This window comes from Mesocricetus auratus, unplaced genomic scaffold, assembly GCF_017639785.1.
Source record: "Mesocricetus auratus isolate SY011 unplaced genomic scaffold, BCM_Maur_2.0 Super-Scaffold_100009, whole genome shotgun sequence".
NCBI lineage: Eukaryota > Metazoa > Chordata > Mammalia > Rodentia > Cricetidae > Mesocricetus > Mesocricetus auratus.
In genome coordinates this window covers 47,355,159-47,374,727 of record NW_024429193.1, presented here as the reverse complement: position 1 = coordinate 47,374,727, position 19,569 = coordinate 47,355,159, and the positions used below count along the sequence as shown (strand labels likewise).

The 19,569-nt window shown below is 40.7% G+C and overlaps 1 protein-coding gene across 2 annotated transcripts in view; it reads left to right on the top strand.

Annotated features, from left to right (window-relative positions):
- Vav3 (vav guanine nucleotide exchange factor 3) overlaps positions 1 to 19,569 on the top strand; it is a 319,658-nt gene that overhangs the window by 59,885 nt on the left and 240,204 nt on the right. For both annotated transcript variants that reach the window (XM_005076659.4, XM_040752019.1), the window contains exon 2: positions 16,660 to 16,776. In XM_005076659.4, the coding sequence (XP_005076716.1) occupies positions 16,660 to 16,776 (117 nt within the window). The remainder of the gene's footprint in view (positions 1 to 16,659; positions 16,777 to 19,569) is intronic.

Genomic DNA, 19,569 nt, shown 5'->3' with positions numbered 1-19,569 from the left:
CAAATGCCAGACAGCATCTGAATCTTTGAATCCAATTAAATATAATCTATAGAATGCTTTCTGCTGCCTTGTGGAGACCCCAAGACTAGAAGCTTCACAAGAGTCACCTTTATGTTAGTAATGTGAATATACACTAACCAACAGGGGATTCTATGAAATGTCCTTTGTCCTCATGGCTGGTGAGTGGGTTAGGTCAAACTTCACCCAGAAGGCTACTGGCTATTGTTGAAACTCACTGTTACTTCATGGAGTTGATGGCAGATTCTCCCCCTCCACATGTTATCCTTTTCTCAATTGATGGTTTCTAGGAGCTTTGTGGGAGACATGGACAATGGAAGGTACAGAGGGGATTGTATCAATATCTAGTAGTTGATACTGCCTTTTGTGTGAAAACAAACATAGCTATCTAAAGGACTGAATGACAAAGACATTTAGATGCTGTCTCTAACCGCACCACTTGGGAGAACTAAGAATTCAAGGACAACATGGGGGGCACAGTCAGTTTGAGGTCAGTCTGGGCTGCTTAAAATCATGCCTTTAAAAAAGCATCAGGCAAGACAGAATTTTTAGATGTTTGGTAGACAAGGCAACTTCAGAAAGCTGGGATGCCAGGATGTGTTTTCTGCACTGTCCTTAGGAGAGTTCTGGGATATGTTTTAGAATATATACTTACTAACTCTAGCCAAAGCATTCAGAAACTGCAGATGCCTTTCAGTTGATGTTTCTTAGTGTACAGGTAAAATGCTGCAGGATTTGACATGCACCACTGCAAAGATTCAGGAATATTAAGAAAGCATTTATGCCTTAAATAATACATAGTCATATCATCAGATTATCTGAATATGAGTCTGTCTTTCTTTGAGGTGTGTCTGCCAAGATTAGGAAACACTTTGGCTTTTCTGTGTTCCTAATCTTGAAGCTTTATATGTTAATGTATGTGTGTCACCCTCTTATGGTGAGGTTTTAGGGTACTTGAGATTTCTGTGAGTTATTCTGGACTTTCTGCAGTGAGGGAGAAATGGCTGTAGAGGAAGACAATTGATCCAGTAATCTGGTGCCATTTTAAATGTTGACTCTTCCCCACCATTCCATCTTTAAGAAGAGAAAAATTACATTTTTGGTCTAGTTTCCAAACTTGTTCTCTGTGGTGTGATCACCACTGGTTATGAGTTTTTGCTCAGAGAAGCCCCTGCTACAAAGTCCACTTTAATTGCCATTAAATTGCTGCTAGGAATTTGTGCTGTAGTGATTCTACTTGCCTGAAATGTTAAGTGCTATTTCTAGATGTCTGTGAGAAATACTTTGGGCATTTCTAAGTGTCTTTGGGGGTGGACATTGTCGGCCATGGAAATGTGGCAGCCCCAGTCAGCACTTTGTGTATCTCCCAGCTGGCTTATGTGAGTTCCTTATCTTTGCCCCTGTGAGACATCCTTTATGGAACCAATATGTTCATGGATTATCATGATGGGTTATTTTTATATGCTATTTATTTTGTGTTGTTTTTTTGTTACTTTGTGATCTTGTATGGGTATCAATGACTGTATCAGCTTAACTAGGGAAAAAGTTGACTATTGTAAGAACACTATTATATTTGGTGCTTAATGTCTTAAAAGTAGTTTTATATACCTTTGCTCAGAATTCATAGGCTCTGAAAAATCAAATAAAACACTTCTATGTGCATATTTGTTTTTCTTATGATGTTGGGGATGGATGCCCTTGGGAGAAACATTTTCCTAGACACAAAATTTAAACCTGAAAAAAAGCCAGTTTGTAAGGTAAGAGAAAGGTAGCCAACGTATCACAACAAAGCATTAATAGGAAATCATTTAAAATATTATCGTAGCCTCTTGCTTATAGCCATGAAGTAAAATCATGGTGGTAAAGATGTAACTGTTCAATGAAAGAATAACTGATGGCACAGATCATGTGACCCACCGACTGACCTACCTACCTACCTACCTACTTACCTATCTATCCATCTACCTGTCTACCTACCTACCTACCTACTTACCTATCCATCTACCTACCTACCTACCTACCTACCTACCTACCTACCTACCTATCTATCTATCTATCTGTCTATCTATCTATCTATCTGTCTATCTATCTATATTTTCTGAAGAGTGAAATAAGCTTCAGCAGTGCCGCCAACCTTCATACTATATGTCTGTTTTATTTTTGTACTTCCTGGATTTGGTTGAGTTTTTCTTATTTGCCTAATCTAGAACCATTTAGCACAGTGGTTCTCAACCTGTGGTTTGTGACCCCTTGGGGGGATCAAATGACCTTTTCACAGGGGTCCCATATCAGATATCCTGCATATTTACATTATGATTTTTACGATATTTAAATTACGATTCATGACAGTAACAAAATTACAGCTATGAAGTAGCAATGAAACAATTTTATAGTTGGGGCATCACCACAACATGAGGAACTGTATTAAGGGGTCGCAGCATTAGGTTAGTTGAGAAAAGCTGATCTTGGTGGTCCTTTGTACTACTAATGGACGTCACTTAAGCTTAGTGCTGACCCTACAATTAAATGCTTATGGGAAGGAACCAGTTGAGAGAATACTAATGCTGACATTTAAAGTGGCTTGAAGCAGAGGACATTTATCCTAAGAAAAGTTTGTCTTGTTTTCAGACTTCAGTCTCAAGCACATGGAGAATAACACAAGAAAACCTGACTAGCAAAGAACAGGGGAGAGATTCCTCTCTCTCTCTCTCTCTCTCTCTCTCTCTCTCTCTCTCTCTCTCTCTCTCTCTCTCTCTCTCTCTCTCTCTCTCTCTCTCTCTCTCTCTCTCTCTCTCTCTCTCTGTGTGTGTGTGTGTGTGTGAGACTCATTCTCCTGCTCATCAGCTCTTCATCTTGGTGACCTGAATTTTGATGAGGTTTAATATTATTGCCTTATATAAGGAAACACACAAGAACTGAGTTATAAAATCAGAAATGGATACTCTGCACTGAAGATATGATTGATTCATATGTAGACTTATGCATAAATACTGTAACAATACTGAGTTAAAATTCATTTATTTATAAATTATAGATAGCCTTTAGGTAATAGATCCACAAACCTTGCATTTAAACTTTTGTTAGGATAGTGACTTAGTGCAGGTGCCAAGATAGCATGCAGAACCTAGAGAGAAATCCTTAACGTCATTTTCCTATAATATAGATTGTAAAATCTGGAGCATAAACCAGAAGGGAGGCTCCATGTCAGGTAATAAAACTAAACATTGACAACAGAAGTACATGGGTTATTTACCCCAAGTTAATTCCCACAGTCAGTTTCCTTCAGGGATTTTTTTTGTGTGTGTTTGAGTCAAAATTTCCCAGTGAACCTAATTTTGATCAATTAAATGTCAAGTCCTTTAACTATAAATCTAGCAAACACTTTATCTCCTATACACTTCAGACTTACTTTCTGTAATCTCCAGACACTTAACCTAGCCACTTTCCCACCAAAATATGCCTTTCGGGTTGTATACCTTCCTGAGTCATACTAAAAAAGTCTGATGAATATCTCTTTCCTCACCAGTCCTATAAGGCAGACACAGTTTATAGAGTTTAAAAGACAATTTAAAAATTCTAGCTTCATTTGACCTCTGTGTACTGTGTGATTTTTACCCAGCCATTTGCAGTGTGTGTCCTGTTTCTAAAGGGGAAGATGAATGTCATTATTAACAATGGGTGGCTCTTTTTATTTTCTATTTATTTTTAAGTTTAAATTTAGATAAGAAACAAGGTTGCTTCACAAGTTAGTTCCAGGTCCCTCTCCGTTCCCCTCCCCTCCTCCTGTGCCCTCCCCTAACCCCCCCCAATATTCCCTCATTTCCCCAGGGAGGGTGAGGCCCTCCATGGGGGTGTCCACAGTCTGTCATTTCATCCAGGGCAGGGCCCAGACCCTCCCCCAAGAGTTCAGGGTGAGAGTGCATCTCACATTGTTGGATGGGAGTCCAAAGTTAAGCTCTTTTATCCTACTGCAGCATTTAAGGTAAAAAATGCTCTAGCCTGGGCAATGACTTATAGAGCATTCTCCATTCTTTTCCTCTGCCTCGAATATACCTAGTCTCCACAACACCACTGGACTTGTGTGGAGAGCCTCTTTTCTCATTCAGTGCTGGTCATGGTCCTCAGATGCTATATCATGTTAATTGATTGTATTTCTTTGGTAATGGTTACTCAGTTGCTGAGTTTTCAGCCATTGTTGTTTGCCCATTGGCACTCATTCATTCATGAATAGCTGAACAGGACAACTAGGAACAAACAGAAGTGTGGTGTGAATCCCGACTCTGCCATCAAGACTTGGGTCACTTCTACTCCGTAAACAGTTTGGAAGTTGCTCAAAAACCAAAACTAGACCTACCACATGATCCAGCTGGACTATAAGCTGAATAATAATCACCAAAGAAATTAAAGTCATATTACCTGCATATCTGTTTACCAATGATCCATTCATAGTAACTGAATTATAGAGTTAGCTTAGTTTTCCATCAATAGATGGGTAGATCCAGGAAGCGTGGTTCCTACACACAGGTGGAAAAGGTTAAGTTGTAAGCATAAATATAAGCAGTACTTGTTTCTACTTACATGTGGAATCTTAAAAATCCCAAAGTAGAAGTTCAATCATAAGGGGAAGAGGAGAGGTAGAAGTTTAGAGTGAGGAGTAAGAGAGTAGAGAGCAAGAGAAAGAATGGAGATGCAATGTATGACCAAATGATGATACACACACACACACACACACACACACACACACACACATATGCAGAGAATAGTCCATATAAATAATTTATATATGTTAGCAATTATAACTGATAACGGTTATAAGAAGTTCATTAGTTTATTGATTCAGAATAGTCTCTGGCAGGTTTGAATCCATATCCCCTACCCACTGGCTAGGTTTACTTGTGAAGGTCTTTTTTCTTTCTTTTTTCATTAAAAATACATTTTTAAAACTTTATTATTTTTGCACATATTTTCTATTTTTCTTTTATTGCAAATGGTTTTTTTTTTCTTCACATCATATTCTAATGACATTTTCCTCTCCTCCAAATCCTCCTGGACATCTCTCATCATCAAATGAGGCCTCCAGTGCAAGGAATGGGTTACATCTAATCCCTTTGTTGGGAAAGTGGCCCTGCAGGGACCACTGAACAACCCAGGCATTGACAAAGCTATTGGGGCAGATCTTTTAATTGTTCTAAGCCCTTGAGTGCAAAATGTCAATGATGCTGTCTTTTGACTTAATGTAAAATTTGTTGTTGTTGCTAAATTTAGAGGGATGTGGCTACAGAGACATATGAGAGGTTAGCTATATGGGGAAATGTAGGGTGACATTTAGCACAGAAGAACAATGACTGATAAGATGTGAATGATTTTGTTCCAGAGTTAATCTGCATGAACCGCAGCCTACTCTGAATGTCTTAAGTTAGAATGTAAAAATCATAATCAGAGAAAAAGAGGCCATCCACTTGATGGGGAAGGAGGGAAGAGATGTAATTATATTTTAATTAAAATTGTATTAAATAAAAAAAGGAAAGAAAACAGGTTCTTCTCCCAAGCATCCTATGGGGTAAGGTGGTTTGCTTGCTTTATAGTTAAGTTTTCTACTGACTTGAATGACAGTTTAACATTTTGTTGTTTCGATTACTTCAGAAAAAACTTATTTATTTATGACTCTCCTTTCTGTAGTTGAACTCAGGTAGGGAAATGCTTCATTTCATTTTTAATTGCATCTCAGAAGCCTTCCTTTACAGGGACAATGATCCTACAGTGTAAGGTTAATGGCATTGCCCCCTGTTTTATTTAACAATGCTGTAAGATTATAAAGCTCCTATTAATCTCTTTTAAAAACTTACCTTCATATGCAGGAATTGATAAAGATTTTGACATTAAGAATACTTTATAAAAATGATCCTCAAACAATTTTTAGTGGGAACCAGAAGACCGGTTGGTAAAGCGTAGAGCCTGGATAACCTGTTTTGTAAAACTGATCTTTTTTTTTAATTTAACGATTTATTATCCCTACATTATTGTCACAAAGAAATGAGCAAGCAGAAATTAAACCGGGCAAGTTGAAGGTTTGTCAGGAACATTTATATGGATCCCAGATAAAGAGATCAACCCGCACAGAATCTTCAGTCAGGTACTTGTGCGTGGTGGCTGTGGTGCATGGGCTGCAGTATCTTAGTGGCTCCATGCAGAAGTGGCATTCCTGTGCCCTGGCTTCATGTGATTAGACACCAAGTGTTTTGAACTGAAAATACTATGACATATGCCTAGCAATAGATTTCTTTTTTTTTTCTTTTTCTTATTTTTAGAAACACTCTTATTTACATACTCATCCCCCCATTCCCTTACCCTCCTATCCTCCCATGCTTCCCATCGACCAATCCCCCAACCTACCCACCACCCAGTCCCCAGGGATAGTGAGACCCTCCACAGGGAGTCATCAAAGTCCATTACATCATTTGCGGGGAGGGCCCAGGCCCTCCTTTCCATAGCAATAGATTTCTTTTAAAAGTTGTTACTATTCAAACTTGGGAATTGGGGCCATATATCATGAAGCTAGTAGGATAAAATATCAAAACATAAACTTTTTTATAGAAAGAAAATCAATTAATAGCCAGAATGAACGGTTGCTAATTTCATGTATTGTGGTAACTTAGGATATAAATGAATTCTACCCTAAAGAATAATTAGTGAGGTATTTACATATATACATTTACATATAAAGGATTAAAATCATATTATATTTTACAACTCCTGTCAATAACAACATCACTATTACCCAAAGAACCATTAAGTTCAGTTTCGGCTTGAACCTATTGAGATCAACACTGACTTCCCAGAGTCTATTGAAGTATGTTTTCTTAATCTTAGTCATTCTAACTGGAGTAAAATCAAATCTCAAAGTAAGTTGTGTTTCCCTGGGGGTGAGGATGATGAACATTTTAAGAATATTTCATAGTCATTCGTAGTTCTTCTGAGAGCTCTGTTCAGCTCCATAGCCCACTTTTAAACTGGGTAGTTTGTTTGAGGTTTCATTGTGTGAGATGCGCATCCTTCATCACTTGTGTGGCTGGCAAGGATTTGTCTCCATTCTGCAGGTTGCCTCTTCAATTGATTAGCCGTTTCCTTTGCAGTTCAGAACATTTTTAGTTGTTGACTGCTAGTCTTAGTCCCTTGACCACTGGAGGCTCATTCAGAAAGGCCTTCCCTGAGCTTGTATCTTGAAGTGCACTCCCTTTTCTCTCTCCTAGAAGATTCAAAGTTTCAGGTCTAACATTGGGGTGTTTGATCTATTTGGAATTGAGAAGTAGGAGAGGATCTGTGAGAAGTTAATGGAGGAGTTGGGGGAAATATGACCAAAATACATTTTATGAAATTCTTAAAAACTTAATAAAAACACTAGCAACAACAGACACAGCAACAGAAAACACAAAAACATTCACATTTGTTCCTATCATGTGCGAAGGGCAGATTTGTAAGGCTGTCTTTAAAAGTGCCAGGCTACAGAGGTGAGTTATCCTTCAGTGTGAATGCTCTTCTCCAGGGAGGAACTGCCCAGCCTCCATCCCACTGAGGTGACACAAGCAAACAAGGTGATTCCACTCCCTGGTCCAGGAGAGACTTATTTTCATGTGTGGTGTGCAGTTCTGAGGAGCCTTGTCTGGGATGGTCAGTCAGTTTCTCACCTAGGTTGGGTGTGTAGGTTGGGTTCATCCTCTCCAGGTCCGTTGCCACTCTGCTTAACACCATTGCTATTTTTGCTTCTCATACTACTTTTGTTAACTATTGCTGGGGCACTGATATAAAAAACCAGAGTGATGGTGACTCTTGGCTAGGGTTTCCTGGGAATCAGCTAGTAATCCACTATTGAACCATACACTAAAAACAGACAACCCAGACGAAAAAGTTATGACAATAACAGTCTAATAATTTGAAATCTTTATTCATTTTATCTGTAAAAACCAGTACCACTAAGTCCTCAAAAAAGTTTCTTAAATTTTTTTCAAAGTTTAGACATGAGTGTGTGTGTGTGTGTCTGTCTGTCTGTCTGTCTGTCTGTCTGTCTGTCTGTGTATGCCGTGTATGTGTTCAGGTATCCACAGAAGCCAGAAGTGGGACATCAGATTCCTGAATCTGGAGTTACACGTGATCACCGGCCTCCCAACTTGGGTGCTAGGAGCTAATCCTTCATCTTCTGGAAAGAGTAACCAGTGCTCTTAACCTCTGAGCCATCTCTCCAGTCCCTCCAAAAGGCCTTGAAGTAATTCAATAAGAAAGATATGTTGCTGTACTGACATATAGGTAAAAGGATATGATCACAGTTTAATGTAAAAATTTGCTCTGAGTTTCCTGGTGGTCAAATGGTGGTTTGTAGTTAATTCTCTTTCGGTTTTTGTTTTTCCCTGTAAACCATCTGCTTCAACATCCATTCAGAAGTTTATTTAAAGCCAGGTGCTGTTGGAAGGGCTCCTGGGGTACAAAGATGAAACATATATTCTCTGCTCTCAAAGTGTTAAGTGTTTCTTGGAACAATAGTTGACAAACCCGTATTCCAACCCAGTGTGCCCATTTCCAGAGCAGGTGTGAATCAGGGGCTGCAGAGCAGAGCAGACGACTCTGTGATCAGAAAGCTAGCCTTACACTTAGGACTGTCATCATTACAGTGAAACTATACTTTCCGCTCATGTACACTGCCATAAAAAAGAAGTAAAACAAACCGTGGTGGACTAAGGAGATGGCCCAATGGCCGTTGCCATTCAGACACAAAGAGGTGGGTTTGGGTCCCTAACACCCATGTAAAGCTTGGTGAGTGTGTGCAATTCCAGCTCTCTAATGGCCATCTCCCTGGTGTCCATAGCCGTGAACAGCAAGAGAATATGTCACAAACAGGGTGGAAACTGAGGCCTGGCTTTTAAGGTTGTCGTTGACCTCCATGTTGTGGTATGCACCTCACCCTTAAAGATTAAGAACAAACAAACAACAAAACCGGAAAACAACTTTATGATTTTAAATGGTGTTAGTTACTATATTTTGAGTAAGTGATTTAAAAACATAAATAAGCTGAGGTCAGACTGTTTTGAGTGCCTCGCTGACACTAAGGAACCTCTTTTCCCTGTCTGCATTCTTCCCTCACTGTCCTTGAGGATATTTGTCATACTAGGGTTCGGGTGAAGTAGTTTGAAGATACCATGCTGCCTAGCTGAGTGTTATTCATAGAATGATGCCCATGAGACCCTATTGGCACCTGCGGGTCCATCAGGAAAATGCACAGTCACAGTCCTCAGGCAGTTGAAGACCTGTTTTTATCTTGTGTTTAATTTCCAGGAGGCATATGATTTACCCAATTTAATTAAATGGGGAGGGCAGTGATCAGGTATAGGTGCTTGGTTTGGTTCTTAGAACCTACATAGGAGAGGACTATCTCTAGTAGTTTGTCCTCCCCCGAAGAAAGCTGGCTCTCTCTACCCTGGCAGCCTTCAGCTGCCACGGCGTGGGCCTTTGTGAGCTGCTCCCACATCTGTGCTGGAATTTTGACTGAAAGTCGCCATCTTTGCAGTAGCTGTTTGATTAGGTCTAGATTGCTTTGGCCAGATGTGTCTCTTTAGGATATCTAGGATTTGTTCGTGCTTTGCTTTTTGTTTTTGAAGGCTACGAAGATGTTGAGTGCGTTTTTGCCGTTTCTGTCATTCCGGTTTGAACACTAATCCACTCATGTCTTTACTTAGGGGCAGAGAACTAAAGTGGCAAGTGAGTGCTGTTATCCCTGGCTACTCCTGAGAGAGATGCAGACCCACAGGGCCTTTGCACATATGAAGAATGGAATTAATTGACTCAGCTTGTCATCACTTTCATTCACTTTGCATCCTGTTTGCTGTCACCATCTCAGTGAATGCCAGTGCTGACTAGAGATGTGGCTGCGATCTTATTGAATCTTCTCCCACCCCTTCTTTCCACAGGACCCAGAGTTCTGTCTTTTCCTGCTTCCACCCTTCTCATCTCAACAACACTTGTTAGGTTAAGGCAGTGTGGTTCTAGTTGTTTTGTGTTTCCTATCTAACTTGTATCATGATGAAAAGAAAGCTGTATTTTTCTTCATGCTCTGAAGGTGAAGTCGCTATAACTTAAGGATGTGGGCACTGAAGTCAGAAGGCCTGGACTTGGATCTAGAATCCATTACTTTGGCAGATGTGATTTTGTAAGTTTGAATGAATCTCTTTACCCCTCACATTGCGTGGTGGTGCCAGGTATTTCAGATAGCTGCTTACCCGCTCCAGGACTCCCAAGGAAACTTTGCACATTTGCATAGCAGTTGCCACCCCATTGTACAACTCCAGGTTTATTTCCTGTGTCCCGATGCTTGGATGAGAGATTCTGGGTTCTCTATACTTTTTGGACCCATTTTTTTGGTACTTTCAATGAACTTTTCAGCATACTAATAAATCAGAATCCACTTGGAGATGTATCTTAGGAAATTCACAATGTCTAGCACACTATAGGCATCTCATTAATGTTTTTAAAATGGACTTATGGCTATTTGAATTTCATGTATCCATATAAATATTAATCTTTTATAGGAACATATAAAAATTAAGTTATTGAGTCCTGATTCCTACAGGCTAAAATTCTAAGACCACCTAAAGTGATCTCATGTAAATAAGTGAGATGGCTTAATAAAGTTGCATAACTTTTGGTGGAGAATAAGGAATAAGAAATGGTTATGAAATAAAAAGATGGGCTAGTTTTGTGCTGTGAAGTTTCTCTCTGAAGGCAATTTGTTTGAGCCTTTGCGGATGACACAAAAGACCAGGAAACTGCCAGGCGTTGGTGGTGCACGCCTTTAATCCCAGCACTCGGGAGGCAGAGACAGGGGGATCTCTGTGAGTTCGAGACCAGCCTGGTCTACTGAGTGAGTTCCAGGACAGGCTCCAAAACAATACAGAGAAACCCTGTCTCGAAAAACCAAAAAAAAAAAAAAAAAAAAAAGACCAGGAAACTCTTTTTAATTCAGAAAGCTGAATAGACTGGAGGAAAACTTATGGTGACTGACATTGTGTGAGCCACGTTTCTGTCTGTGGGTCTTCTGCAGTGATCTCCAGTTTCCTTTCTTTTGAAAAGACTGAGATGCATATTGGCATTGTAGGCACTCTAAGAAGTTTAGAGAATTCTGAAAAAGGTTTATTAGAGGCCTCTTAGGCCAGTTCTGTTTAAAGGATCTCTTTCTATAGGAAGTGCTAGGTTACTTCCACACTAGGTGGAGGGAAGTATCAGTTCACTTATTGCTGTTGTCTGTAATCTAGGAGTTGCTGGATGCTCTTTTGTTTTCTTTTTCTTTTTCTTTTTTTTTTTTTTTTTTTTTTTTTGGCTTTTCGAGACAGGGTTTATCTGTAGCTTTGGAGACTGTCCTGGAACTCACTTTGTAGACCAGGCTGGCCTCGAACTCACAGAGATCCGCCTGCCTCTGCCTCCCGAGTGCTGGGATTAAAGGTGTGCGCCACCAATGCCCGGCTATTTGCAAATGAAAACAGCCTTGCCTGGGGAAATGGGGGATTTCAGAACCAGATCCTGAAAACTGAATTGTGGAGAATTGGATGTAAGGGAGCTAGATCACAGAGTGAAAAGGAGCTGGGACTAAAGGGCACAGAAATGGGTCCCAAGGGCCTTACAGTGGCAAATCTAGTGTCATGTGAGAATCATTTCTTACTCAGAAGAAAAAATACAAGAACGATGGGATGATTTTTTAAAAATGTGCATTATTGTTTTGTCTGTGTGAGTGTGTCAGTTTCCCAGGAACTGTAGTTACATACAGTTGTGAGCTGCCATGTGGGTGCTGGAAATTGAACCTGGGTCCTCTGGAAGAGGATTTCTCTGTGTAGCCCCAGCTGTCCTGGAACTTCTTCCTCTGTAAACCAGGCTGGCCTCGAACTCACGGGGATCCGACTGCCTCTGTTTCCCAAGTACTGAGATTAAAGGCATGTGCCACCAACGCCAGCGCTTTTTTTTTAATGTAAAACAATGTCAGTTAATAAATGAGGAAGAACGATGGAACTGGAAAAAAATCATTATTTTACAGTCCAAGTGGATGATAGCAAAGTTGGTTGGTGATGTCCACAAGGATAAATGGTTTAGGAATAAGACAGACACAAGACTCTCATATTCAGGCTATGTAGGAATATTAAAAACAAGACATAGAGAGGAGGGGCAGTGACCAGTGACCATCTTAACCAAATGATGCACCTAAGAGCTAACCAGGAGATGCCACAGCTCAGCACTGTGTCTTCTGATGTGATGAAATGTGAAGCTTGCAGTATGAATTATTCCTGCCAATTAGACTTCAGTTCTCAGGCACTGCAGATACTGGAGGAGCAGGTTAGTGAATCTATGGTAAATTATCAGACAAATTAATACTGTCTTATAAGACTGTCAGCCTGGGCTCTTCATAAAATTCAATATAAAGAGAAGACATCATAAAATGTATCTGCTCTGAGGTTGCCTCTTTTAGAAATGGCTGCATTAGCAAGACATGAACAATGCAGTATCAGTAGACAAGCTAATGCAGAAGGGGGAAAGCTCATGGGGTTCTACCCCCAGACAAAGAACTGTAGGCAACTAATGAGTGCTGAGAGATTGAGAATTAGCCTCTCGCAGGGATGAGCCCCCTCCGTGGTTACCCAATACAAAGCAGTCAGATCTGAAACCATATATACACAAAATAAAAATGGACTTAGAAGGTTATATTTCATGTGAGTGCATGTAACCCTGATATAAAATAAATGAGGCTATCAATTTGAGGAGTAGTATGGGAGGTGTCAGAGGGAGGTGGCTTAGGAGGGCTTGAGGGAAGAAAGGGAAAGGGGGAAGTGACATAATTATATTTTAATTAAAATTTGCTAAAATGAAAATGTATTCCAAAGACAAGGTAGCCAAATGCAACTAAAACCACTACAGTATATCTCAGTTTGAGTGAAAAATATTATAGAAAGAGATTGAGGATGGAATGGTAAAAATTTGAATAGCCAATGGATATTAATTGTTAATTCTTTTTAAAACCAAGTTTGCAAATAAGATGAAAGCTGGGTTTTTGATGTGTGCTCATGTTATTGATATGTAGGGAAACATTCTGCCTTCTCAGAGATGCATGGTGAATGATTTAGCAATGAAGAAAAATGTCTGCACCCTCCTTTCATACAGGGCAAACCAAAAAAATAAAGTATAATAAAGGGCACATGCACAATAGCATTCCTAACATTGTTTTGATTGTCACAGACTGGAATACCTGGCTTATTACTCTTTCAACCTTTGTGATAGATTTCTTAAATAAACTGGAAACAATGAATAGAATCAAAGCATAGCAAATATTAGAGGGAGAGGCAGTCTGGTGGGCTCAGCTGTGTTTGGGACCTTCCTAATGATGTCCCAGCCCACCTCATCTGTCCCTCAACTCTGTTTCTGTTTGTGCACACAGCAGAACATCCAGGCGTGTAGAGTGCATGGCTAGCTTAGTGCTGTCAGTCACTGTGAAAGTCTCCTGGGAATATTACTAGAGAAGCTTAAAGCAGAGAGGGCTGTTTAGCATTTCCAGTGTCGATGATGTTGCAGGCATTCAAAAATGGTTGGCTAGAAACAGGTATGGAACAGGATAATCAGGCTTGAGGCTTGCCTAGAAAAGCAACAGCACCCATGTGACTTTATTCAAATCCAGCAAACACTTGTTGAGCTTAATAGAATTGAACTTGTGGAAGCGAAGTAAGGTTAACACTGGCTCCAGTAAAGGCAATGCCTGTTTTTCAGGCTTCGTGACTGTTTTTCAACTGTTTCGACTTTGATTGATGCTTCTTGCTTTTCTGACTTAGTGATCAAAGCACCTTAGTAGCAGCCCGCTGCAGATTTTCCTACACATGGGGAAAATGTGGGTTTGGTGCCATGTCTTCAGAGGGTGGCATTTGCAACCATGGTGAGCTATGAGTCTCTTGTCACTTAATTATGTAAAAAAAATACTGCAAGAGAGCAGTTGCATAATCCCCCAGAGAGTAATTATTGCCAGTCTTGGCAGAATGCAAGGCTTTTAATCTGTAAATAAGCGATTCTGTGTGGAGGGGCAACATGCAGAGTGCTGCTGTGTTGGAAAGGTCTCATGAATCTTTAAAGGGGCAGCAGTGGCTGCATGGGCTGATTGGCTGTTCGCATTTCAAGGGGTTGATGATGCATCCCTTGTGGTTTTAATCCCTCCTGAAATATTTAAGCCTCTGAGAATGATTCCTGTAAAGGGTAAAAGGTGTCTAAGTTAAGTCCATGGCAAATCTGAATGCAGAGAAAGCAAGATGAGTTTTCTCCAAATATATAAATGCATGAAACCAAAATGAGATACAGTATTGATAGTCAGTGCTTTGGAAACAAATAAAAACAAATATACTATAATTATCTAGTATGTTACTCGCTTATTGGAGGTTAATTTTTTTTCTGTTCCTTGGTTTTGAGATGGTCTCATGTAGCCTAGACTAACTCTGAGCTCAATGTATAACTGAGGATAACCCTAAACTCCTGTTTGGATTATAGGCATGTCTCACACCAGCCATCAGTTAATGAAATTAGTTTAGTATTATTGACATATAATAAGTGGCACTTAAAGTTTTGGCATAAGTACATAAAAATGTAAGGTGTTTGTTATGGCTACTATGTTTCCAAAAAAATTAATTTACTAAGCCGAGAATGGTCGTTGCTTATGTCTAGAACATCAATGTTCACTTGAAAAACTGAGGCAGAAGGATTACTTTGAGTTCAAGGCCATTCTGGGCTATATAATGAGTCCCAAATTAGCTTGGGTGATAATTTAGGAACTTGTCACAAAGAAACAAATAAATAAATAAATAAATAAACCCAGAATTAATTTGCTTCTTAGATATATGTTTATGTAGATATGTGTCCTTTAGATATGAAAAGTGAACCCGAACATCTGGTTCTTAAGTTGTCCATAGCTTCTTTCTGCTCATCCACTTCCTGTTCCAGTTGCATGGATCCAAGGTCAACTCAGATCCAAGGTCATCCTCTGCATCCCAGCATAGGAGCCCCTTTCCTTTGTCTTCAGAAGGACTTGGCTGTATAGCGATGCAGCTTTGTAGATAACTTTCTGCTTCCTGTCATGTTTCTGTTTCTCTTTGCAGTGTCACTCAAAGGCCTCTGTTCTACCTTCACCTTCACCTTCCCCCTGTAGCAGGATCTGCTCCAAACAACATTTACCCCAGTCCCTGTCATCACAGAAGCTCCTACTGTCAAGGAGTCTATAAATCTCACTGCCAAGTTCTCTGGGCAGTGCTGATCTCCATCTTACCAGTCACTGGAACATCTGATATAGTTTGTCTCCTAATCTACATTACATGGCTTTGGGGACCCTGTTCTCCTGAATTCTCCCCTTCAGCACTGGCCACTCTTTCTCATATTCCTTTGTGGACTTCTCTTCCTGATCTCCTAAGACTTGGTGGTCCAAGTCTGCCTCAGTCAATGTCATGGTTAATGGTTTCTCTGCTCTAAAGCAGTGGTTCTCCAACATGTGGGTTGAGACCCCCCAGTGGCTGCACATCAGATATTTACATTATGATTCACAAAGGTAGCAAAATTACAGTATGATGTAGCAATGGAATAATTTTATGGTCACCACCACATGAACTGTGTTAACAGGTTGCAGCATTAGGAGGGTTGAGAACCACTACTAACGATTCCAAGACTTGGGTCTGAAGTTCATACACCTGGGCTGTAAATTTACATACCCAATTGCTGCCTGACAGTTAATGACACCTCAGATGTAACACAGTAGGCGTGTATCCTTGTTTGTCCAGTCATCTTTCACTTGGACTTGGAGCAGTAGCCTCCTATTGCCTTGGCTTGTGCCTACCCCAGTGTCCTTCAGTCTGTCTTCAACACAGAAATTATCCAAAGACCCTTAAAAGCCTTTACAATTTGTTTCACCTTTGGCCCAAGCATCTGGGATTTCCCGTATCAGAATAAGGACTACCCAGCAGGCACTCCCTTGTCAGAATACTCTCCGCTCTACTGTCTCTTCCAGACACTCCTACCTCAGACCACCTCACATCTCTGTCCCCCTCAGTGAGATTGTTTTCTACCCATCCTACTTAAACTCTGCCTGCCCCAGCCTCCTTGCTCTCCAGATCCCTTTTCTAGGCACTATGTAAAAGCATAAATTAAACAATTTAACTTAGGGATTTGTTTCCACGTTTGTGCTTAGGTGTCATCTCATATGGCAATGTAGCTCCAAGAGGGTACCAACCATGTTTGTCTGGTCACAGCCAGTTTATGAACTGCTGACTGATCAAAAGTGATAAGGTGGCTTAGGCAGCTAGATAAGACATATTGTCTCTGCTGTGCAGAATCTAGATTGGAAAAAGACATGAAAACAGAAGGGGGTGGGCATTTGGAAAGAGGAAGGGAACTAGAAGGTGGTGGGGGGACAAATGATGAACATGCACTATATTACATGCAGATCATTATTTTCATGGACACAAGAAAAGATAGAACAAGAAAAAAAGCAAACATTGGTCCTTCCTTGACACTTTTATAATAGCATATTATTACAGAAGACAGGTCACCCTCAGAAGAATTCACTATATACTGTTGTTTTCTCTTCCTCAGTTTCTCTGTTTGAAGAATATCCGGACATTTCTGTCAGCCTGCTGTGAGACGTTTGGAATGAGGAAGAGCGAACTTTTTGAGGCATTTGACCTGTTTGATGTTCGTGACTTTGGAAAGGTATTGATTGCTTTTTAATTAATTTTTAAAATACGGTTCTTGGAATTGAACCAGAGTCTTGCATATGGTAGACAAGGGCTTTCCCATTGAGCTATAGCTCTAGCCCTTGCCTAGCATTTAGGTTTTCACTGGAAATTATTTGACCAAATCAAAGTGTTTTAAGACGTCTGTGTATCTGCATTGTGTAGTTAAATGGGCCATGTTGGTTGTTTAGCAAATAAGAATAAGTCACATTCCAAAGAACAAAGTCAAACAGCAGCAACAGCGTTGGAAGTGATTTAAAGCAGAGGCACCCTTTATCCACAGGTGGTCCTTCTTGCTCTTGCCTTCTCCAAGGGTAGATCGCCATCACTCATGCCCCAGGACCAATATGCTTTTCCTCCAGCCTTCTCTCTATCTGCAAGGCATCTTACTTTTGGAAGCCAAGAATGTGCCCTGTTCTCAATGTAAAAACTTTGGGCAATTAAAAAATATGGGTATAGGGTGGTGTCAGGGCAAACCCAGGGCTTCATACATACTAAGGATGTACTCTCACCCAGCCCAGCACGACTAGGAGATAGTCGAATTTCATTTCAGAGATGTTTTCACATGGAAATGGTTTTAATATTTATGTTATTAATTTAGTGAACACCAAATCCATGGTGAAAGGAATCATATTTTTGGTCAGGTGAAATTAATTCAATGGGTATCAGTGCTTTCTACCAAGCCTGATGACCCGTGTGATACCCAGGACTCACATGGGGGAGAGTCTTCTGACCTCCACATGGATAGGATAGAGTTTGGCATCCCCCCATAAATAGAATAAAAATTAAAATCATACTTTCAAAACTGATAGTCTTTTATGAATGCAAACTCCTTTCCTGTGAGTAGCCCCGAGTCAGTTTACTGCATTGCACTATGTAAGTAGGCACGTGTATGAAGAGCTAGAAAAGTAGGCTAAGCCTGTCTCACATGTGCAAGGCTTTGGTTTTGGTCCTTAGCTGCAAGTTATCGGGGGAGAGGAAACTAAGTTTTTCTTTGTTTTAAGAGTTTTTTTTATTTCATTTGTATGAGAGCTTTGCCTGCATTTGTGTCTGTCACCACAAATGTGCCTGGTGCCCTCGGGGCTTGGAACTGGAGTCCCAGATGGCTGTGAGCCACCATGTGGGTACTAGGAATCCAACCTGATCTTCTGCAAGAACAACAAGTGCTCTTAATGTCTGAGACATCTCTCCAAAGCCCATCCTTATTCTTTAATTTGGATACTATTATCTTCTCAAATATCTGTCTTGAAACTGGCATTTTAATTAACTTCTAAGATGTAATATTTGGTTGTGTAGCAAAAGCCAAGCAATGGTGGTCAAGGAGCCAGGCAACTGAAGCTAACCTGTTTGATGGTGGAATGTCTTGCATGGCTGTCTTTCTCTGTGGGATGAAATGGTATGCCCCCTTACTGTCATAGCAATCACAATGTCCCCGCTGTGGGTGGTAAGGTAGGTAACTATAGCTGGGCCTTCGGAGGTGAGGTTTCCAGAGGCGGAATCTTCTTGTCTATGGCAATGGAGTGGTGTGACTTCTTCATGAGTGGGGGTGGAGCATATACTGCAGTCCCTGAAGATGCATGTATGGAATGGGATCTCAAACAGGCTGTGGCATCTGTTGCATGGTTCTTCTTGTGGGAGCTAAGACATGAAGCCAAAGCCAAGTTGTCAGCCCAGAGAGAATTGCACATCCTAAGGGAGAAATTAAGATAAGAAAACCACATGCTGATGTTATCCACTGTGTCAACCTCCAATTTGTAGAGTAAATTGGATAAAAGGGAAAACAAGATAGAAGTGTTTCCTTGCTGTTTATTGTGGATGGTGGGGGTGGGTAAGGGGGGCATAAGAGGAACGCACGGAGTAAATCTGTGTTCAGAAACCTTCCTGGCATCTAGAATTTTGGAACCTGTGGGAAGAATTAGATGAAGAGAAAAAGAGGGGATGGAGAAGTGACAGAAAACAGTTCCTCCAGTCAAGGAAGGGAAAATCCATGATTCAGGATGCAGATGGGGACCTTAACAATGACTCGCAGGACTGCTAATCAGGGAATAGTTCATGCCTGAACTGCTTGAATTGCTCTAGTATATGGAGTGTGGGAGGCTAAGCAGGAATGCCATTTAAGCAACAATGGGAAACTATTTACTCTGGGGTGAGAACTTCTGAGGGCTCAGCCACATTGAAATAACCTGTGCTAACATACATGTCAGGTGCTTCAATTCCTACCCATAGGAAACTTGGAATCTCACATTTATTTGATGACTTTGAGGGTCCAGAGATATAATGACAATATCTCGTATTTTTCTCACTGCATTTTGAAGGTTTCAGAGTGCTTGTGGCCCCCGATTCATGTGGTTCTCGGGAGCATTGCGAAGGCAGACTGTAGAAGTGATGGTGAAGGAAGGCCCAGAGGGCTAGACGCCAGCCTTGGGGGTGGGAACAGCATCTGGACTCTGGCACTCTGGCCTTTCACCCCTCTACTCTTCTCTGCTATCCTTGTTTTAGGTCTCACTTGATGGTCAGGAAAGAGTTACACATGAAGGAGAAACCAAAGCCTATACATTTAAAAGCATGAGAGACTCCTTGACTTTAAGTCTGGTTTTGGAGTAGCTCTGTTGGGGAAGGTAAGAGTCAGGATGCTGTGTGAGGCACAGTGTAAGGGTGGCTGCAGTAAGTCTAGGCAGACAAGGGTGTCACAGGTTCTCACTTACGCACAAATACCTTCCAGCTGTCCCCTCTTCCCTTTCCCCCTTCTGACATCATGCTGGGCTCCGGT